Consider the following 23,721-nt stretch of genomic DNA (forward strand, 5'->3'; position numbering starts at 1 on the left):
GCCTACTAAGATATATTACTACTTCACACCACTCCAATTCTCTTATGTGGGACTTTTTTAGCATAACCCACACAAGTAGTTCAACAATATTCATGTTTTTTGTAGGGATTGTTGGTCTTATATTGGGAAATAAAAGATTAGTATCTTGGGATTTGCCTATGCTTGGAAGGTTACTCCAAGTTGAGTTTACGTTGAGATGCATATGTGAGTTGTGTTAGAATAGTCTCACTTTGGAGAATTGATGCGGTTGAAGCAATTAATAATCCTAGTTAGCCTGTAACTCATTGACTTGAGCTTTCTAGTAAACGTAAGTCCAAATGGATATGTTGGTAAGCTTGGACTTGGGCTCCCCTAAGCGATCTCTCAAAGTATCAAATTTCTATTGTGCGCTTCCAACAAATGGTATAAGAGCTGATACTTGATTGGTGGCCACTCTTAATGTATATAGGTGTTTGGTGAATATATCAAGGATCGGGGATGAATGTGGGCGTTGTTGTTGTTGCTGCGGTCCTCACAAGGTAACAAAGTTTCAAAGTGGAAATTCAAGATGAAACATGTTGATGTAGTATGAAATAAAATATGACAATTTGTTACACATAATAACTCATAAATATAAATGGTGCGCACTTCTTTTTTAATTCATCCAATTAGATTTCATAAGCTATACACCCACATAACTTTAGTTGGATGACATATTAAAATTGATCTAATAAGTATATATACAACATCAATTAATTAAACTTATGTGATGCACAGGACTGGCTTGTCGATCTTAACGATAAATTATCATATTAAGTAGTTTGTACAGACGAAATAAATATTAAAGCCTAAGATAATATGTTCAAATTTTATCTTCTCTTATAATTTGTTTAATGGTTTTTTAAGTGAATAAAAGGTAAAATCTATAAATAATGGAGGAACTTTAATGTCCACAGATCGGTCTCTACCGCCAACAGTCTAATTTAATTGTGTTGAGTAAATAAAATTTGACAATTTGTTACATATGGAGTAAGTATATCCGAGCTAAATTAATGAGGATCTAAGACGAGATCCATCATATAATGCGAGCTATTAATTCATATTTACATCAAGCCTATATATAGGTCCGTAGTGGGGATTGGCAAAGTAAACCTCATCAGATTAAAATGAAATTAATCAAATTTTCCTATTTATCATCTCTAATCCTCCTTCCAAAGATAATGGAGAAATTTTCACCGAAGTCAATCCTGCTTCTCATGCTTTTGGTCATTGCATTAGGTCTCTCTCTCTCTCTCTCTCTCTCTCTCTCTCTCTCTCTCTCTCTCTCTCTCTCTCTCTCTCTCTCGCAAAGCAAACCTCATCAGATTAAAACGAAATTAACCAAATTTTCCTATTTATCATCTCTAATCCTCCTTCCAAAGATAATGGAGAAATTTTCACCGAAGTCAATCCTGCTTCTCATGCTTTTGGTCAGTGCATTAGCATTAGGTCTCTCTCTCTCTCTCTCTCTCTCTCTCTCTCTCTCTCTCTCTCTCTCTCTCTCTCTCTCTCTCTCTCTCTCTCTCTCTCAAAGATAAAAATGGCATGTATTAGTGCATGTGGTTTAATCTGCATGTGTTATTTGGTGTAGGTTCTCAAGTGATGATTGAAGCGTGAAACGTCACCCATCAATGCACGACTGTCAGTGATTGTGAAGACTCGAGATATTGTCGATGCGATGGTTTCTTATGTGCTTGCCAATATCCACCTATGTTTCGTTCAAAATTCACTCCAAAGGCAAAACACGATGCACTAAAAGTCTCACTCTAGAGGTTGAAATGGCATATGACTTTGATGGGAAAAGTGTCAAAAAGGTCCTAAACCTTTTGCATTTGTGCCAATTTAGTCCTAAACCTTTTTTTGTGTCAATTCAGTCCTCAACTTTTTGCATTGGTGCCAATTCAGTCCTAAACCTTTTGTATTTGTGTCAATTCAGTCCTAAACCTTTTGCATTTGTGCCAATTCAGTCCTTCCGGCTAATAGCTATTCACGTGTCAAAGGACTGAATTGGCACCAATGCAAAAGGTTTGGGACTAAATTGGCACCAAAAAAAGGTTTATGACTAAATTGACAAAAATGCAAAAGGTTTAGGACTGCATTGGCACCAAAAAAAGGTTTAGGACTAAATTGACACCGATGCAAAAGGTTTAGAACTTTTTTGACACTTTTCTCGGCTTTGATGTATTTGTGTAAAAGCTCATCGAATAATTAATAAATTTATATATACTCCAAAACATCTCTCTCTCTCTCTCTCTCTCTCTCTCTCTCTCTCTCTCTCTCTCTCTCTCTCTCTCTCTCTCTCTCTCTCTCTCTCTCTCTCTCTCTCTCTCTCTCTCTCTCATATGTCCACATGTTAGGGATTTCATGTGGCTGTAGAAAAAATGGTGGGAAAACAAAAGGTAAATTCATTTCTAATATATTTATTTAGCAGTTTTTGCTTCAATGGCTATATGGATAGTTATAGATAATCATAAACCAACTTGTAATCGACCAGACGAAGCTAGCAGAAGAAGCACATGAATTAAATATGGGAAAAAGGATATTTGGTCCTTTAAATTACATTATTTTTCCACTTCGGTCCTCAAATTTGTAAATTTCGGCATTCTTGAACTTGTAAAGCTTTTCTAAATCAACCCTCTTGGTCTCTACTTTTGGGTATATGGACGTTGAGTGATGTCGAAAAACAAATGCCACTGTTGTCAACCAATATTTGTCAATTAAACCGGCAGTACCATTAAGCAAGATACAAAGATTTAAGCAACTTTCAATAGCTTTTCATTTCATTTTTAACATTTATCATTTCCAATCATGCTGTCGACTGACAGCCATAGCTCATCATCTTCAATTTGCTAGAAATGGAGATAAGAGGACTTGATTGCATAACTCACCCGTTTGCTGACTACATTATAATAACAATTTAAAAAGTTTAAGAGCTGAATATGTACATTTCCCGTTAAAAAAACTGATAAAATGTAGCGAGGGTTCCTAAGAAGTCAATAAAGTTGAAAATCTCAGCTTTGAGAGAAAGAAAAAAGGGATCTTAGGGGTTTTGATGTTAGGAATGTTAATATTGATATGTGGAATGTTACTTGGCAAGGCTTTTGAGGCTATTGACTCCACCTAGACAATCTCATAGGTAGTCACACATGAGCGGTAACTACTTTATAAGGGAAATGGTCAATATTTGTTTGCCATCAATCAAAAGCATATGCAATGTTAACTAAAAAGCATCTGCAATGTTAGCATCTACAATGTTACTTTCTCATTGCAAAAATTTAAAAAGTTATCCAAATTTAAAAAATTATGAATATATATACATATATATTTATATATATTCACATACGTATCAACTTTTTTTATGTTATGCTACTTCTAGGTGTTTTCGATTAAAAGAAATTTCCAGGAGCCGCAAGATTTTGATTAAGCAAAGATACAAAAGAAAAAGTCAATCTAAACCTGCTTAACGTAACTTTGAGTATATATGTCTATAACAAGAAGACTTCTATAAAGTTTACCCAGAAAAGACTTTTGAACCGAGTTCAGGATAGTGTTTGAACCAAAGTAAATGGCCGTCGTAAATTTTCCATCTATAATGCCTAAACATTGAATAAATGTCTGATTTTAGACTGCAAGAAATAAAAAGAGAAGCCACAAAGAAAAGTTACTCCTAAAACCAATTTAACAAGAAATGTATGTTTCATTTTATCCTTTTATTTTTTTCCCCGATCATGGATGTCAATTTTGATTTGTGGTTACTTTATTCATTACCATAATCAATTTTATTGCAAAAACAAGTGATCAAACAATAAAATAAATAGAACAAGAAAATATATCAAACTCCAGATTTACGTGATTTGGTTAGTATAAGTATGTCCATGGTGAGAGTAACAAAGAATTTTACTATAAATCAAGTGATATAACGGAGAGTACAACTACGCTCGAGTTACTCAAACACTCTCAATGTTTCAGAACCACAATTATATCCAACAACTAACATAATGTTTAGACCCACAATTCCTCACGAAATAATTTCTCCATCTAACAGAGAAATTCACAATTCCTACTCAAAAGACTTCATTGGCTTTAATACTCTCAAATTGCTTCTACGTGTAATTCATGAAGAAACGGCCTATTTGATACTCTTCATCTTAAAGACTCGCTTCTTATATAAAGACAAGAGCATGATCCAAAATAAGAAACCTCTTTTAATGAAACCTACTCCAACTATGAAACCATTTAATATAGGAAATCTATTCAAATTAGGAAAACTACTTGGATTTGGAAAGTTTCCTTTTCGGGCTCAAACTCGAGGCACATTTTCAACAATCTCCACCTTGGCTCGAAGTTTAAGCCAAGTCACAATCACTTTAAAATTTTGAATTTTGTTGTTAATCTCCCATAGCCCATCATGGGCTCTTCAACTACCACGGACATCTTCAAAGTCCAAGTCGCGCTTGAACTTCGCAATAACCATGAATTTCATCAAAATACCAACTCCACTTTCACCTTTAACTACTCCACAAGGATTTTCCTCAATTACAAACAAAACAAAACCACGGTTGCATCCATATCGATTATGAGATCGAACATGTACATGATCAAACTCAACATTTACGGCAATTGTTGACTTCACAGCCTCCACCTTACTACAAGCACCATCTATGTCGATTATGATAATGCCTAAATTTTGGCAATCATTATTAATCATTTATAGCATAAAAATATCATTAACTAGGTTCACATTTGCATTATAGGCAATCGAAAAGTCCATTTTTTTGGGTCAGAAGGAACTTCTTTCATTTAATAATAATATTTTTACATAAATTGCATTTAAGTCAGTCCGGTCATAAATTGTCTTGGATTTAGCCCAATTGTTGCGTAGGTTTAAGAAGGAAGGCCATAATCTTAATTAAATTTATAAAACTAAGACCACAAGAGCTAGACCCTCTAAAATTCGGCCAAGCCCTAATATTGTCCACAGTGGCCGAAAATCCCTCTAGCTATATTTGGTAGTCGGGATAAAATTCAGGATATGATAGATGTGATCATATTCCATGTTTGTGTTTACCCAAGATAGGATAAAGTTGAATATAAGAGGAATATAGGCCGGATAAAATTATCCCATGGAGGAAGTGGGATAAATGTGGATAGGATTTCTAATATCCATAATATAAAAGCTATTTTTCTCAAATAACAAACTTGATAATAATATTTGATTATAAATAATATTTGAATTTTAATATAAAAAATTCAAAATAACAATAAATTCGTTTTTATTTATTCTTGATTTTATTTATATATTCATTTATCTTTCTATCTTATGATATAAATTTCATAGATATATAAATACATTTAGTATTTATATTTATTATGTATTTTAGGTATATTTGTATAGTTTACTATTTAATAAAATTTTATTAGAGAATGATGGAAGGGAAAAAAGAAATAAAAAAGAAAATAATTAAAAAGTGATGGAAAAATAAAAAATAAAAAAGAAAATAAAAATGAAGTAGGTAAGAGTGTTGTGAGAAATTTTTATCATTTTTGTTTGTGCAATTTTTAGGTTGACATTCACAAAAAATAATGAACATGGTAATATGTGAAAACATTCGGCTTTATTACTGAGATTTGCCAAATAGTAAATAGGATCTAGCAAATCCTTTAATTTCATATCCTATCTTATTCAATCATATCATGGTTAGAAATCGAGATGACCAAACGTGGCTTATGTGCATAGCACATGGGGGTGTTCTAAACTAGGAAAGTTGATTTTTTATCAAACTTGGGAAGCCATGAGGCCATATACCACAAAATTTCTACCATAAGGGAGATATTGTAATTTCCTTGCTTGAATAGATCATGTATTTGTTTGATCTAAATTACGAAAGTGAGAGATCCGTTGTTCTTGTAAGAGAGCCCGAAACCTAGGGCTATATAAACACATTATTCAAGAGACGTAGGACGCAACACATACGAAATACACACAAAGCAAATAATAAAGATCTTTCTTTCTCTTGATGCTTACTCACCCGCCACTCGACAAGCTCCTACCATCATGCATGTCATCGCCACAGCTCACGTCCTAACTCCTACACAACCGCCTAGTAGTTCCTACTGCCATTTCCCTCTCGTTCAACAACTCTCGCAACACGCCCAATCGTTGCCAGCGACGCCAAGCAAACCTTGCCATCGTATCAAGCTCGCCTAGCAGTTCCTGGCGAGTTCTTGCCATCCCGACAAGCTCCACAGCACTCCCAGCGATTTCATCAAGCTTCTAGCAGCGCCGGCAGCGATCCAACATCACCAGCGAGTCTCCAAATAATCCGTGCAACACTTCTGGTGAAGCCTAGCAATTCTGCCTGCTCCTTGTAGGTCCTCCCAACATCTACTAGCGAGTCACTAGTGATCCTAATGATTTTTCTGCCTCTCCCACTACACCAAGTCCTCGTCTTTCAACCTTCGCTCATAACTGCCCAGTTGCTATCGCTCGCAGCATAGCTCCTAGCGACGTCAATCCTCCTTCAGTTCACTGGTGATCTTTCCTTTGCATCGGCAGTCCACCGAGCATCACCGACTAACTTTCCTTTGCTTTAATTCCTCATGGGAGTCCTGGTAAACTTAATTAAGGTAAGGTTGAGGTTTGTGTAGCTTATGTCATAGTTTAATTTCATAATACAGTTTTAAATGCATGTTATATAGTAGTTAAACCTGGCTAACAATATGTATATAGAAATCTTGGCAAAGTAGTGTGGAATTAATAGTGCCAAGTTTGATAGGAGAGTAACTAAGTAAAACATAATATGTATATGAGCAAGTTCTGATAATATTCAAGTAGTGCCGTGCAACGTATCTAGCAAGCAATTACACACAGAGTTTATAGTGGTTCGGCTTTAATATAAGCCTATGTTTACTCTCCCATGCTAACAGTCTACTGGCTTAATTCTACTAATTAAACATTAACTAAATTGAAAGGTTTATGATTGAATTGGTAAATGTAATAGGTTTAGGACTTATTGGATAATTTTCCCAAGTAGTATGTAAAAAAGAGATACATAGAGATACATATATCTAGAGCATATAGTAATATTTTCAGATCTGTTCTTTTTTATAATTTCTTTTATGGTTGTTTATGCGAATAAAAGGAAAGATATTTGGGCGCGTCTTTAATGTCCATAGATTGCACTTCACTTTAATAGTCTAATTTAATTGAGGAAATAAAATATGACAATTTGTTACACATGGAGTAAGTATATCTGAGCTAAATTAATGAGGATCCAAGACGAAATCCGTGATATACCGTGAGCTTTTAATTCGCATTTACATCAAGTTTGTATATATAGGTACGTAGTGGGGATTGGCAAAGCAAACCTCATCAGAAGCAAACAAGATTAATCAAATTTGCCTGTTTATCATCTGTAATCCTCCTTTCAAAGATAATGAAGACATTTTCATCGAAGTCGATCCTGTTTCTCATGTTTTTGGTCATTGCAATAGGTCTCTCTCTCTCTCTCTCTCTCTCTCTCTCTCTCTCTCTCTCTCTCTCTCTCTCTCTCTCTCTCTCTCTCTCTCTCTCTCTCACACACATAAAGATAAAAATGGCATGCATTAGTGCAAATGCTTGTGGTTTAATCCGATGTGCATGTGTTATTTGGTGTAGGTTCTCAAGTGATGATTGAAGCGCGAAACGTCACCCATCGATGCAAGACTGTGAGTGATTGTGGAGACCCGAGATATTGTCGATGTGACGGTTTCTTATGTGCTTGCCAATATCCACCTATGTTTCGTTCAAGATTCACTCCAAAGGCAAAAGCCGATGCACTAAAGTCTCACCCTAGAGATTGAAATGGCATATGGCTTTGATGTATTTGTCTAAAAGCTCATCGAATAATAAATAAATTTATATACACTCCAAAATCCATCTCTCTCTCTCTCTCTCTCTCTCTCTCTCTCTCTCTCTCTCTCTCTCTCTCTCTCTCTCTCTCTCTCTCTCTCATATGTCCGAGGGTAATTTATTTGCAATACATTTATTTAATAGTTTTTGCTATTTGGATCAAATTTTATAATCATAATCCATCTTGTAATCGACCAGACGAAGCAAGCAGAAGATGGCTACCTTAATAGCTTTTCATTCCACTCTTTAACCACGCTTTCGACTGACAGCCATTGCTCATCATCTTTAATTTGCTAGAAATGGAGATAAAAGGACTTGATTGGAAAAATTTACAAGTTTAAGGACTTAATTGTATAACTCAAAAGTTTGCGTACTACATTGTAAAAACAGCCTATTACCATAAAAAAAAAATGCCTAATTTTAGCTCCAGTCCCAATTATACCATAATTTTTTTTTTATCTTATAAAAAACCCCAACTTTAGGTCCAATCTCAATTCTACCCTAAAAAAAATTTTGTCTCATAAAAAATGCCCCAACTTAAGGTCTAGTTCCAATTTTACCCTAAATTTTTTTTTTGTCTCATAAAAATCACCAACTTTTACTTAAATCCCAAATCTGCCCTCGTTAATCGTCCGTCTAAAATCGCCCTTGGTGATCTTACGTGGCATTTCCACATCATTGCTCTACTTTTCCTCTAAATTTCAAATCCAAGGATACGGCTTTTGGAGATGAATTTCTATATCAGCCCAAACAACGTCTTCTTAGATCTGAAATTTGGGCAAAAACTAGAGCGATTAGGGTTAGCTTTCTTCAATTGCTCTTACTCTTAAGAGAGTCTTCCTTTCATCTTGCTTGATAATCTTTAATTTTGCACTCGTTCTTCAATCTCTCGTGCTTGAAAGTGTTTCATCTCTCACGCTCAGGACACTCGGCCGAGGACGTTCGCACAACTTGTGCTTGGAGGTTTTCCATCTCTTAATTGTCAACAAGAAATTTTGGACGGAGGGTTAATGAGAACAAATTTATGACTCAAGTAAAAATTGGTAGTTTTTTATGAGATAAAAAAAATAAAGCAAAATTGGGACGGGCGGTAGAATTGGGAACATAAAGTTGGGGGTTTTTCATGGGACAAAAAAAAGTTTAGGATAGAATTGCGACTGGATCTAAGGTTTGAGGATTTTTATGGGAAAAAAAAGTTTAGGGTAAAATTGAGACCGGACCTAAACTTGGAGTTTTTTTAGGGTATTAGGCCTTGTAAAAACAATAAAAGTTTGAGAACTAAATATGTACTTTTCCCTTTTTTAAAAAAACATAGAATGTTTCTAGGGTTCCTAAGAAGTCGATAAATTTCAATAAAACTCAAGTTTGAGAAAATAAAAATAGGGTTTGATGTTGAGAATGTAAATATTGAAATTTGGGATATTGTGATAGGCATGTAAAAATAATCGATTTTCCCATAAAGACTAGGGCCCTATTACTTGCCAAGGCTCCCTAGGCTATTGCCTCTGCTTAGACAATTTCATAAGCAACAAGAGAGTAGAAAATCCTTTGTAAGGGAAAGGGTCTGTTTGTTTGCCTTTAATCGAAAACAAAACTTACTTTTTTACAATAAACACTTAAAATATTATTTAAATTTAAAAAATAATGGGCAATTTATATATAATTCTACTTGTGAACTTTTATATATTTTAAAATTTTTGCTCTTTTGGATTAAAGAGTTCAAGTCCAGGAGCCGCAAGATTTTGGTTAAACAAAAAAAAGTAAAAGTCAATCAAGACATGCTCAATATAAATTTGAGTATATCCATAGACTTTTATAAAGTTGTAATGATTAATGGGCACTTAATTTTATCAGTTAGTAAGCTCACGATAATATGTCTCTCTTTTGTGTGTTCTCAAAATACCACTTGATGAATTATTAACCTTTTCCACACAAAAATTTAGAACCCAAAACTACCTTGTTTCTTTTCTTGTCGTCAATTCTTGCTTGAGAGCTGCTGGTGGGGATGAGCTTCACTAGAGAGAGGTTTGTGGAGGATGAATCACGCTACGCCCGCCAAATCTTGTGCTGAACAGAAGTGTTCTTTGAGTGAGACCGTAGATTGGTGATTATGGGGTTTGTTCTGCTTAGGTTTCTCACGTATTTTCCATGAAGCTGAGAGAGGAGGAGGTTGGCTTGCTGATACTTCACCGGTTCTGTTGGACTGCCTAGGGGTCGGTCCGGTCAGGTCTAGTTTCCAGTTCCAAAAATTGGGAACCAGTCCTCTTAGTCTGGTTCCTCAATTCATAGGTGGGACATGATCGAACCGGACTAGAAACCAATCATCCCTAATGATTACTGATTCTTCATCTACCTTCACCTAATAAAGCAGCATGTACAAGTTCACCAAATTATCTAGGGAAAATTGTCCAAAAAGTCCTAAATCTATTGCACTTTTGCCAATTCAGTCATAAACCTTTTGAGTTTGCCAATTGAGTCCTAAACCTTTTCACTTCTTGCCAATTGAGCCCATCCGGCCAATTTTGGCCACCCGGAGCTAACGTGGACGCCGGCCATCCGGTAAACGCTGACATGGCAATTTTTATATAATATTTTTTTTTCCCTTTTTTTTTGGTCTTCTTCCTTCCGAACCGGCCAAAGGCGAGAGGCCAGCGAGGCAAAGCTGGCCCCCTCTATCCACTGGCGAGGGCGAGCCTCGCCGGCCCCTAGCTAGGCAAGGTCGAACCTCGCCCAACAACAGCGAGGTCGGCCTCGCCCAGTGACGGCGAGGTCGGCCTCACCTGGCCTCGCCCTTGCCAGTTGCCGGCGGGGGCGGGCTTTGCTAGAAGCCGGAGACGTCAAGCTCATCGGCCTCTCGCCTCCGGCCGGTCCGGCAACCGGCCAGAGGGAAGAAGACCAGAAAAAAAAGGAAAAAAAATTAAAAAAATAAAAAAAAATTAAAATATTATTAAAAATTGCCACGTCAGCGTTTGCCAAAACGTCTGGCGCCGACTGGCATCCACGTCAACTCCGGGCAGTCAAAATTGGCCGAATGGACTCAATTGGCAAAAAGTGAAAAGATTTAGGACTCAATTGAAAAACTTAAAAGGTTTAGGACTGAATTAGCATTAGGTTTAGGATTTTTTGGACAATTTTCCCAATTATCTATTATGGATGTCTTCACTTAGAATCAAATTGTGAACCTCAACAAACTTTAGTTCACCAAATTCTCTCTTATGGATCTCTTCACTCAGAATCAAATCGTAAACCCCAACAAACCTTGTTTGTTGGCCTAAAGGAATTTGTAACGAAAATAACAATAGTATTCCAACTGTTAAGGTATGAGGATAATATAATCAAAGTACATAAACGTTGCCAAATAGACCTTATTAATCGTAGAAGGCTTATCGTATATGTTTGATAGGGTCTTCATCAAACCCACGGTGATCTTCTCTTTCATGATGTTAAACGCCATGTTACAAGCCAATGTCTACTGAATAACACCCGACGCTTATCTATACAATAATTCCAAATCAACTTGGTTCATCGACTCTGGCTTTTTCCAAACAGGGGTACATGTAGATTACTCTAGTACAAATAATCCTCAATCTGCATCTTCTGGAAACCAAAATATTTCCAATCAAATTTGTCGATATTCACTTTTCCTTCTTTTGTGGCCATCAATTCGCTTCAACTCAATCAAGCCTAGCTCTGATACAAATTGTTGAGGAAAAAAAAATTGAACAATAAAATAAATAGAATAAGAAAATAAACCGGATACTAGATTTACGTGATTCATCGATGTCATCTACGTCTATGGGGAGAGTAGCACAAACTTCCGCTATAGATATGCAACTGATATTACCACTATACTCGAGTCACTCAAATACCCTTGATGTTTCCAAATCCCAATTACATCCAATAACTCACAAAGTGAGCCCCATAATTCCTCACGAAATAATCTATCAATATCACAAAGGAATTCATAAATATTATTTACAAGACTAAATTGGCTTCAACACTCTCAAATTGCTTCAAGGTGTAATTCACAAAGAATCATCCTCTTGGATACTCTACACAATGAAGACCCACTTCATATATGGCCAAATTCCCTAAAAAAAACCCCAACTTTCGGTCCAGTCTTAATTTTGCTCCGAACTCTTTTTGTCTAAAAAGACCCAACTTTTGGTCCAGTTCAAATCTGCTCCAAACTTCTTTTTCTAAAAAAACTCGACTTTAGGTCCAGTCCTAAATATATCCTAAACATTTTTTTTTCCTTAAAAAGTCACCAACTTTAACTTTAGTCCCAAATCAGTCCCGAATTTTTTTGTCTAAAAAAGCAATTAATTATGTTCTTTATAGAGCGATGGATATGACTGTAATAGCCAACTAAGAAGAACTAAAAATAAAGTCGTCTAATGAAATTCACGTGGAGAATACTGGGGAAAAGCTCCCTTTCTCAAATACCAATAGGATTTTAGTATATACTACCAATCATATTCCTATTTATTTTTCCAAAAAAAAAAACAAATTGAACAGGGCACGCAGTCTGGGTCAAGAAAACATTTACGTGCGTTGTCTTAAATGCACAACATATGTGGGATTGACAAGCAGCACCTGCTATTATCGGTAGCCTTCTGAGTTTACTAGTTGATTCCAGCTTGATTTGTGATTATTAGTTTGGGAGACTGATCTATCGAAGGGATTGATTGAACAAGTACGTATCTGTTTGCAAATCTCTCTATCTCTTCAACTTATTCATCTTTTATTTGATAAAATCTTTTGCATCTCTTCATCAGTTTTCCTTCTACGAATAGTTTTTATTTAAGTATTTCGTGAAAATTAAATAGACCAAACTCACCCCCCCTCTCGGTCTCTGTGTTAGCCTCTTTAGATAATGATACATATGATCCAAAATTCCATTTCAATTGCTCTTCTTGCCTGGAAAGTAATGACAAACAAAAGGAGTGGTATATATTTTTTTAGACTAGTTATAATAACTCATACATATAATTGGTGCGCGCTTAGTTCTTTTCACATTCATCGACATAGATATCACGAGCTATTCAACTACATATCAACCAAAAAAAAAACCTACATAACTTCAGTTGGGTCACATATTTAACGGTTTATGTAAAATCAATCTAATAAGTATTCTTGACATCAAATAATTAACCATATGCAATGCACAAGACTAGATAGTTGACTTTATCAATAAATTCTAATATCAAGTAGTTGGGAAAATTACCAAAAAATTCTTAATTTATTGCATTTGTGCCAATTCAGTCAAGCATTTCAATTTCACAAATTTAGTCTTAAACCTTTGACAATTTGCCAATGTAGCCCATCCGGTTAATTTTGGCCAGAAATCTCTAATGTGGACGCCGACCGTCTCACATGGCACAGCCGTCGACAACCAACACTAACGTGGAAAATTTTTATAATTTTCTTTTCTTTTCTTTTTCCTCCACCAACAGCCAGGCCTCTGTGATGGCTGACGATTGGCCATAGGCGAGGGTCGCCTTGCCAGCCTCGCACACTGAGCAAGGCCCACCTTCAGGGGCAAGGTCACCCAAGCCTGGTAAGGTCACCTTGCCAGCTTCACTAGAGGCTGACAAGGTTGCCCGAGGCTAGCAAAGGGTGACCTTTGTCGAGCCTCGCTCGAGGCCAGCAAGGTTGACCCTCACCTGTGGCTGATTGTTGGCCTTTGGGGAGACCTAATGACAAGTGGAGGAAGAAGGAAATAAAAAGGAAATAAAAAACAAAACAAAACAAAGATAAAAAGTCAACAAAATCTTTTTAAAAGAAATCACAAAAATTTTAAAAAATTGCAATTATTGTCAATGTCAGCACCGACCAAGCCACGTAGGACAACCGATATCCATATCAGCATCGGTCATGCCATACAGGACAATCAATGTCCACGACAACGATTTTCGATCAAAATTGATCAGATAAACTACATTGACAAATTTTCAAAAGGTTTAAGAATGAATTTAACAAATTAAGACGTTTATGACTGAATTGGTAAAGTGTAATAAGTTTAGGACTGTTTTGGTAATTATCCAAAGTAGTATGTACAAATGAGATACATATATCTGGAGCATACACTAATAATTTCAAATTTTTCATTTTATAATTTTCTATGTGGTTGTTTATGTGAATAAAAGAAAAGATATTTTAATATGGGCGGGTCTTTAATGTCCATACATTGCACTTTACTCTAATAGTCTAATCTAATTGAGTAAATAAAATTTGACGATCTTTTGCATATGGAGTTAGTATATCCGAGCTCAATTAATGAGGATCCCAGACGAAATCAATGGTATAACATGAGCTTTTAATTCACATTTACGTCAAGTTTGTATATAAAGGTGCATAGTGGGGATTGGCAAAGCAAACCTCATCAGATAATGGATAAATTTTCATCGAAGTCGATCCTGCTTCTCATGTTTTTGGTCATTGCAATAGGTCTCTCTCTCGTGCTCTCTCTCTCTCTCTCACTTAAAGATAAAAATTGCATGTATTAGTGGAGATGCTTGTGGTTTAATCCTATGTGCATGTGTTATTTGGTATAGGTTCTCAAGTGATGGTCAAAGCGCGGAACGTCACCAAACCATGCAAGACTGTCAGCGATTGTGGAGACCCGAGACACTGTTGATGTGACGATTTCTTATGTGCTTGCCAATATCCACCTATGTTTCGTTCAAATTCACTCCAGAGGCAAAATCTGATGCACTAAAGTCTCTGAAATGGTGTATATGGCTTTGATATATTTGTGTAAAAGCTCATCGAATAATAAATAAATTTATATACACTCCAAAACCCATCTCTCTCTCTCTTTCTCTAATGTCCGAGAGTAATTTATTTAACAGTTTTTGCTATTTGGATCAAAATATATAATCATAATCCATCTTGTAATCGACCAGATGAAGCAAGCAGAAGATGGCTACCTCAATAGCTTTTCATTCCAAGCTTTCGACTGGCGGCCATTGTTCATCATCTTCTATTCGCTAGAAATGGAGATAAAAGGATTTGATTGGAAAAATTTACGAGTTTAATGACTTAATTGTATAACTCACAAGCTTACTGACTACATTGTAAAAAGGGTTAATACCACGAAAAACCCTAAATTGATACACTTGTGACACATTTACCCCAAACTATTTTTTTTACCATAAAAAACCTCAAACTGGTACACCTGTGACAATTTTACCCCAAACATACCACAAAAAACCCTAAACTGGTACACATGCGACCATTTTAACCCGAACTAATTTTTTATATATATTTTTTAATTTTTTGAATTTTTTTTGAATTTTTTCTTTTCTTTTCTTTTCTTTTTTTTTCCTTCACCTTCAACCTTTAGTCGGTCGCCGGTCCGGCGACCGGCCGTAGGCGGGCGGGAGGACCGCCCTGCCGGCGTCCCGAGGGCCGCCCTCGCCGTGTCGGGCGAGGGCCGCCCTCGCTCGGTGTCGGGCGAGGGCGACCCTCGCCTGCGTCGGGCGAAGGCCGCCCTCGCCGGATCTGGCAAGGGCGACCCTCGCTGCGTCGGGCGAGGGCCGTCCTCGCACACTTGGGGCAAGGGCGACCCTCGCCAAATCCGGCGTCGGGCGAGGGCCGCCCGCCAGGGGCCCAGCGAGGCGGACCAGCCCTCGCCAGATACTGGAGGGTCGCCCTCGCCGGATGCAGCGAGGGCGACCCTCGCTGCGTCGGACGAGGGCCGCCCTCGCCGGCTTCCGCCTCTGGCCGGTCGCCGGACCGGCGACCGGCCAGGGTGTGAAGATGAAAAAAAAAAAAAAGAATAAAAAATAAATAAAAATTCGAAAAAAATAATATTAAAATTTTAATTCAGGGTAAAATTGTCACATATGTACCAGTTTGGGGTTTTTTGTGGTAAGTTCAGTGTAAAATTGTCACAGGTATACCAGTTTGGGGTTTTTGGTGGTCAAAAAAATAGTTCAGGGTAAAATTATCACAGGTATACCAGTTTCGGGTTTTTTATGGTCAAAAAAATAGTTTGGGGTAAATGTGTCACAAGTGTACCAGTTTAGGGTTTTTTGTGGTATTAACCCTTGTAAAAATGGCTTAATACCATAAAAAAAAAATCCCCAATTGGAGCTCCAATCCCAATTATATCCTAAACTTTTTTTATCTCGTAAAAAACCCCAACTTTAGATCTAATCCCAATTTTACCCTAAACTTTTTTTTATCTTATAAAAAAAAGCCCCAACTTTAGGTCAAGTTCCAATTTTATCTTAACTTTTTTTGTTTCATAAAAACTCATAAACTTTTACTTAAGTCCCAAATCTACCGCCATTAGCCCTCCGTCCAAAATCACCCTTGGTGATATTATGTGGTATTTCCACATTATCGCTTTAGTTTTCCTCCAAATTTCAGATCCAAGAATACGTCCTTTGGATATGAATTTCTATATCAACCCAAACAACGTTTTCTTGAATATGAAATTTGGGTATAAACTAGAGCAATTAGGATTAGCTTTCTTCAATTGCTCTTACTCTTAAGAAAGTCTTCCTTTCATCTCGCTCGAGAATCTTCGACTCTCGTACTTGAGAGTGTTCCATCTCGCGCGCTCGGGACACTCGGCCACGGACGCTCGTACAACCCGTGCTTGAAGGTTTTCCATCTTTCAATTGTCAACGAGAAATTTTGGCTGGAGGGTTAATAGAGAGAGATTTGTGATTCGAGTAAAAGTTGGTGATTTTTTATGAGACAAAAAAAATTTAAGCGAAATGGGACTGGGCGGTAGAATTGGGTTGTGACATAAAGTTGAGGGTCTTTAATGGGACAAAAAAAAAAGTTTAGGATAGAATTGGGACTGAATCTAAGATTGGAGGATTTTTATTGAACAAAAAAAACTTAGGGTAGAATTGGGACCAGATATGAAGTTAGAGTTTTTTTAAGGTATTATGCCTTGTAAAAACAATAAAAGTTTAAGAACCAAATATGTACTTTTCCCGTTTAAAAAAAACGTAGAATGTTGCAAGGGTTCCTAAGAAGTCGATAAAGTTCAATAAAACTCAATTTTGAGAAAATAAAAATAGGGTTCTTGATGTTGAGAATGTAAATATTGAAATTTGGAATATTGAGATAGGCATGCAAAAATAATCGAATTTCCCATAAAGACTAGGGCCCTATTATTTGTCAAGGGTTCCTGTGAGATTTTGTGGGATTACCACCAACTGTTCTAGCTTAGTTTGGTCTTTTTTTGCCTAGTACTAAGCGTGAAAATATTTAATTGAAGAGACAATTGGAGCTTGGAAAGATTTTAACTCAGGACCTTCAATTATGATGTCATGTGAGATTTTGTAGGATCACCGTTAATTATGAAGGCGTGATTTAATATATACTAATTCTAACGTTCCTAGGCTATTGCCTCTGCTTAGACAATTTCATAAGCAACAAGAGAATAGCAACTCCTTTGCAAGGGAAAGGGTTGGTTTGTTTGCCTTTAATCGAAAGCAAAACTTACTATTTTACTATAAACACTTCGAATGTCATTTAATTTAAAAAAAAAATAATGGGCAATTTATATATAACCCTCCACCGCTTTTTCAACGCTCTGTCTTTTTCAAAATCGGAAATACTTCCTCTCTTGTAATAATGGCAAAGTCGACCATTCTTGAAATTTGATCATTTAATTCCAGATTTCTTTTCACAAATGTGAGCGAAATTGCCATTAAATGAATAATTTCTCTCTCTCTCTCTCTCTCTCTCTCTCTCTCTCTATCTCTATCTCTATCTCTTACATATCAGTGGGCGCCAAAATCGAAAAGTTGCGCCAAACCCAAAAGGACGACGCTCCATTACGTGCCTTAACTTTCCCTGGATTCCTTCCAATTTCCCCTCAAAATCTCATGTGGGTCGCTTTTAATTAGTGGGTCGCTTTTAATTAGTGCCATTTTGGCCCCACGACAGCTCATCTCCAGCCGTTCGAATCCCCCTCCCCTGTTTCAAACCCTCCAACTACGCAGAGAAGAAGGGCCAGCACACAGAGAAAAGAACTCGCCTTTTGGCGCCAAAGTTTCAAACTTTACCCGAATTGGTCACAGTAGAGGGAAAATCAAACCGACCCTCAATTACGAATTTCGAATCCAGTCTTCCTGAGTACGCAGGCGCACCTCGGGGGTTATATAAATCCGACCCATCGGCTGCTTCCGTCTGTGCGGGAGACCTGTTTGTAGGAATTCCTCTGAGAGCGTGTCGGCCGGAGCGAAGATGTATGTGGTGAAGAGAGACGGGCGTCAGGAGTCGGTGCACTTCGACAAGATCACCGCGAGGTTGAAGAAGCTGAGTTACGGGCTGAGCACGGAGCACTGCGACCCGGTCTCGGTGGCGCAGAAGGTCTGCGCCGGGGTCTACAAGGGCGTTACCACCAGTCAGCTCGATGAATTGGCCGCGGAGACCGCCGCTGCCTTGACTGCCAATCACCCTGACTATGCTTGCGTGAGTTGGATGCTCGTTCATTTTTGTTCGCTTGAAATTGAAATCGGTCCTCCAGGCAATCGATTGAGATCGTCGAGTCTGTTAATGTTTCGCCCTGATTACGCTTGTGCATTTTCTAGTGTTTATTTCTGTATGGCTCAGGCGTGATGGGTGAGATTCTTTTGTCTGAATGTTTTTTCTATTGTTTTGGTAGTGATCATGCCAATGATTATGGATTTGTGAGATGGGTCTGCCTCAGTAGATGATCTGCGTTTCTGTATGGCCATCGTGCTCATTTCAAGTGGTGTCTAGTTGGTCCAATCAGTTAAACTAATTAGGCTTTGAATATTTGAAGTAATATTGTAATTAGGGCACCAAAGTGTGCATGATTTGCCTTTTACATAAGCAATTGGCGCGTTATCCAGCCGCAGATTATAAGGACTTGATCTGATGTCCTATGATATTGTTCTGCAGTTGGCTGCTAGGATTGCTGTTTCAAATCTTCACAAGAACACCAAAAAGTCATTTTCAGAGACGTAAGTGTTATTAAATTCGTCGCTTACTGATGTATTATTGAAACTGTCTTGTCAGGTGCATAAGATGCTCATTTCCTTTATTGAAAAAATATTGATTGTCATTTCCTTTTAATTTCTGATGCAGAATCAAGGATATGTACTACCATTTCAATGAGAGGTCGGGGCAAAAGGCTCCTCTGATTGCTGATGATGTTTATGAGATAATTATGAAGGTAACTGGCTGGCAACTTTGTTGGACATGTTTCCTACTTGTGAAATTAGGCCTTGAGATGGTAGCTGTTCTGGAAATGTAATGATTGCTTATAGAAGTGAGGCTTCTTATGATTAAGTTTGTGCTTCTTCTTTTTTTGTCTTGCAGAATGCTGCTCGTTTGGACAGTGAAATCATCTATGACCGAGACTTTGACTATGACTACTTTGGTTTCAAAACACTTGAGAGGTCTTACCTTCTGAAGGTGCAAGGGAAGGTTGTGGAAAGACCTCAGCACATGCTGATGAGGGTTGCTGTTGGAATTCACAAGGATGATATTGATTCTGTGATCAAAACGTATCATATGATGTCTCAGCGATGGTTCACACATGCTTCCCCCACCCTGTTCAATGCAGGAACACCTCGACCCCAAGTACGTGCATTGCATGCATAAGGCCGAGATTTGATATCCATTGGGAATTGCATGTTTCTGCTGTTTTGAATTTCCAATTTCACTGACATCATACTGTTGATTCGTATTGGCAGTTAAGCAGTTGCTTCCTTGTGTGCATGAAAGAAGATAGTATTGAGGGCATATATGATACCTTGAAAGAGTGTGCTGTTATCAGCAAATCGGCTGGAGGGATTGGTGTATCTGTTCATAATATTCGTGCCACTGGTAGTTACATACGTGGGACGAACGGAACTTCCAATGGCATTGTTCCAATGCTACGAGTATTTAATGATACAGCTCGTTACGTAGATCAAGGGGGTGGCAAGAGAAAAGGTGATTTTAGCATGCCATCTCTATTCTTTTCTCTGGTTTTCTGTTTTCTAGTGATGCCCTTGTAATATTTCATTCCTTTAATCTGTTATTCATGCTGCATTTAGGTGCTTTTGCCGTCTACTTGGAGCCTTGGCACGCTGATGTCTTTGAGTTTCTTGATCTCAGGAAAAACCATGGGAAGGTATAGATAATATGCCAATGAATTTGGCTCTCATTTGTGTAATTGCATGTGCCAATAGAATATTTTTGTCTGAAATAGTTTCTTCTCATTGTTGATGAACTTTGATATTGTAGGAAGAGCATCGGGCTCGGGATCTGTTTTATGCCCTTTGGGTGCCTGATCTATTCATGGAAAGGGTTCAAAGTAATGGCAATTGGTCACTTTTCTGTCCAAATGAAGCTCCAGGTTTGGCAGATTGTTGGGGGGAAGAATTTGAAAAGTTGTATTTGCACTATGAAAGAGAGGTAACTATTGTCAGTCCACCCTACTACTTAATTTTGATTGTTGTACATCTTGAAACATGTCTGTTTAAAGCTGACTATAATTGTTTCACTCTGTATGCAGGGTAAAGCAAAGAAGGTTGTCCAGGCCCAGAATTTATGGTTTGAAATACTGAAGGCCCAAATCGAAACTGGAAACCCCTACATGCTTTTTAAGGTGAGGAAATTTTCTCTCTAATCTATGTTCTATGGGCTATTGTTCTACATTGATTTTCACGGGAATATTCTAGGTTTTTTGTCTGATCTTATTGTTCATGTAGGATACTTGCAATAGAAAGAGCAACCAGCAGAACCTGGGTACCATCAAATCTTCCAACCTCTGCACTGAGATTATTGAGTACACAAGTCCAACAGAAACGGCTGTGTGTAATCTTGCATCTATTGCTTTGCCAAGATTTGTCCGAGAGAAGGTATGGCATGACTTTCCATAAGGAGTTCTCTCCTTGGTTTTGCTCCATTAATATGTCCTTTTGTTGGTTACATTTTAACTGTTCTTGATCACAGGGAATGGAATCAAGTCCATCTAAGCTTGTCGGGAGTAGGGGATTCAAGAATAGATATTTTGACTTTGACAAACTGGCAGAGGTTTGCGTTTTAACTCACCGGACACGCTATTTGCTCTTTGACTCCATTAAATTTTAGTGATGAAGCTTATGTCCTTGTAATGTCTGGTTAGGTTACTGCAATTGTTACTACGAACCTGAACAAGATTATCAATGTCAATTACTACCCTGTTGAAACTGCTAGAAGGTCAAACTTACGACATAGGCCAATTGGCATTGGCGTGCAAGGACTTGCTGATACATTTATTTTGCTCGGCATGGCATTTGATGCACCAGAGGTAAGCCAAGTTCAATCTTGATTTGTTTTGGTGATTGTGATTCCATCTGTTCTTATCAGTAGTTTTTGCTGTGGACTTTCAGGCTCAGCAGTTAAACAAAGACATCTTTGAAACCATATACTACCATGCTTTGAAGACTTCCACTGAGCTGGCTGCAATAGAAGGGCCCTATGAGACATATGAAGGAAGTCCTGTCAGCAAGGTATATTTCTGCAAGGAGCCAATTTTTTAGTGTTGTGATTCCCAAGTAGGCTTGTGATTCTCTGTATTGTTGTAGTGTTATAGCTTGTACCGAAAGGTAGAAAAGATAAAAATAAACAGTTCATTTGGGTGCTACTGATTCACATGACACTTTTCGGGATGTTACCTGTTTTTTATTCAGAATGTTATAGGTATTGGTAGGCCATCTTGAATTAAGCCTAACTGGCAATGTTTTGAACCATGCTTTAGGGTGTTCTTCAGCCAGATATGTGGAATGTGACTCCATCGGATCGTTGGGACTGGGTTGCTCTTAGGAAAATGATATCAAAGAATGGAGTGAGGAACTCGCTTCTTATAGCTCCCATGCCGACTGCTTCAACCAGTCAAATTCTTGGGAATAATGAGTGCTTTGAGCCATATACTTCCAACATATACAGCCGAAGAGTTCTAAGGTTTCTTTTGGGCATCAGTATCTGTTGCAATATATTTCATATGGTTATGCAACTTCTGACCATGTGTCCATCTTTGTTTCTCTTTGCAGCGGTGAATTTGTTGTTGTGAACAAACATCTTCTTCATGACTTGACGGAGATGGGGCTTTGGTCTCCGGTCGTCAAGAACAAGATAATATATGAGAACGGCTCTGTTCAGAAGATTCCAGAGGTTCCTGAAGACCTAAAGCTTATATACAAGTATGTAATAGTTTTTCACTGGATATTCCTTCACCCCCCTCAGTGTTATGCCTTGTCTCGTGCTAAGAAATTCACTTGCTCACAGGACCGTGTGGGAGATCAAGCAGAAGACGTTGGTTGACATGGCTGCAGACCGTGGAAGCTTCATTGACCAGAGTCAAAGCTTAAATATTCATATGGATCAACCTAATTTTGGAAAGCTAACTTCCCTACACTTCTATGCGTGGACCAGGGTACATATTCTTTGTTCTTTTACACTTAACAGTCTTTGCTTATCTATGCTTATTCATAGAGCTTTGGGGAAAACTTGTTAACCAAGCTAATCTTGAGCATCTCATCTCACTTATTAATGTTTGTCATGAAAGGGACTAAAAACAGGGATGTACTATTTGCGAACCCGTGCCGCAGCTGATGCAATCAAGTTCACGGTGGACACTTCAGTTATGAAAGTAGGGCTATACATTTGACATCTGTTTGGACTCTTGCATTTCAACTTATGTGGAGTTCATTCGCTTTATGCCTATTTTTGTTTGGTGATGCAGGAAACCACTACAGCTGAAGACGACGGCACAAAAATGGCTCAGGTGGTGTGTTCCTTGACAAATAGGGAAGAATGCATGGCATGTGGAAGTTGAAGTGAGTTCCCTAAACAGATGCATAAGATGCGGTGCTTTTGGCTCGGCCCTGTTATAGCCATGGTGAATGGAGCACACGGCTTGTATGCTCGGTTTAGCCGAAAAAGCTTTGGTACCATAGGTTTTAATCTGAGTGACAAGTTATCTGTATAGCTTCAAATACTGATGTGGGTTGTTGAACTTTGAACGTGTATATCTTAATGTTTGCATGAAGTATGAAGTGGTTTGTTTTGCAACTTTTTAGCTTTCCATCAAAAGGATACCTGGACTCGAAACCGAACACAGGTCGGTCGATAGAAAATACTTAAGATTGTAAGACAAACTCTCTCTTAGATGACTCCAAAGCGGACCTATAACATCTAGGGGTGAGCGGTTCCCGGTCTGATCTGGTCTCACCCAAGAATCGGAAACCGGATCGCGAGGACCGGTTTCCATTTTCTAGGATCGAGGATCGGACTGGTTAGTCCTAGGACCATGGTCCGGTCCGGTTTCAATGGGACCGATCACGTACTTTTAAATTAGGCTTTCCATTTTAAATAAATAAATGTATTTATTTTTCTATTTTCAAATGGAACCAATCACGTTCTAATGGAACAAATTCCATTTTCCAATGGAACCAATCCTTAAAAAAATTGGTAAAGGCAAGAGGGAATAGATTAGGCTTTCTTTTTTCTTCAAAAAATAAAAAAAATAAAAAATATATATATGGTCCGGTCCTTCTCACCTAGAACCGAGAACCGGACCGCCCAACCGATCCCACTTTTTAGAAATCGGGAACCTGGATCGATCTTTCTCGACCCAGGACCAAAAATCCAGGTCGGTCCGATCTCGATTTGGACGGTCCATCATGCTCACCCCTAACGACATCTATTCTCGTTAACTTCGCTATCTCTATGCGTTGCAATTTGATTGGTTGATAAGGTCGTTCTCATCCAAAAGGATATGGATTAATTGACAATTGTCATGAATCACTAAAGTTAACTCGTATGACACCGAGCTGATGTCC

The 23,721-nt window shown here is 37.9% G+C and overlaps 1 protein-coding gene and 1 long non-coding RNA gene across 2 annotated transcripts; both read left to right on the plus strand.

Annotated features, from left to right (window-relative positions):
* The first annotated feature begins 7,390 nt into the window (after nucleotides 1-7,390).
* On the plus strand, nucleotides 7,391-7,932 carry LOC130138351 (uncharacterized). The gene is made up of 2 exons (XR_008816757.1): nucleotides 7,391-7,512; nucleotides 7,676-7,932. It is a non-coding gene; the product is annotated as an uncharacterized LOC130138351 (long non-coding RNA).
* Nucleotides 7,933-17,792: 9,860 nt separating this feature from the next.
* Nucleotides 17,793-22,951, plus strand: LOC115683014 (ribonucleoside-diphosphate reductase large subunit). Its single transcript, XM_030607388.2, has 17 exons — nucleotides 17,793-18,355; nucleotides 18,809-18,870; nucleotides 18,995-19,082; nucleotides 19,229-19,492; nucleotides 19,606-19,846; nucleotides 19,951-20,027; nucleotides 20,141-20,311; nucleotides 20,412-20,504; nucleotides 20,608-20,757; nucleotides 20,852-20,932; nucleotides 21,024-21,188; nucleotides 21,271-21,390; nucleotides 21,639-21,841; nucleotides 21,931-22,080; nucleotides 22,166-22,313; nucleotides 22,446-22,529; nucleotides 22,623-22,951. Exons 1-17 carry the CDS (start codon nucleotides 18,128-18,130, stop codon nucleotides 22,713-22,715), a joined length of 2,418 nt encoding a protein of 805 aa, XP_030463248.2. The 5' UTR covers nucleotides 17,793-18,127; the 3' UTR covers nucleotides 22,716-22,951.
* Nucleotides 22,952-23,721: the final 770 nt, after the last annotated feature.

The sequence above is a fragment of the Syzygium oleosum genome, unplaced genomic scaffold (genome assembly GCF_021117445.2).
Source record: "Syzygium oleosum isolate NSW1041296 unplaced genomic scaffold, Sole_v2.1 Sole_v2.06, whole genome shotgun sequence".
Lineage (NCBI taxonomy): Eukaryota > Viridiplantae > Streptophyta > Magnoliopsida > Myrtales > Myrtaceae > Syzygium > Syzygium oleosum.

Excerpts from the sequence above, each read along its gene's own strand:
- LOC115683014 (XM_030607388.2), top strand. The coding sequence starts at position 18,128 with ATGTATGTGGTGAAGAGAGACGGGCGTCAGGAGTCGGTGCACTTCGAC. Across the intron at positions 19,847-19,950 it reads AGGGGGTGGCAAGAGAAAAG|GTGCTTTTGCCGTCTACTTG; the intron begins GTGATTTTAGCA and ends TGCTGCATTTAG. Across the intron at positions 22,081-22,165 it reads GACCTAAAGCTTATATACAA|GACCGTGTGGGAGATCAAGC; the intron begins GTATGTAATAGT and ends ACTTGCTCACAG.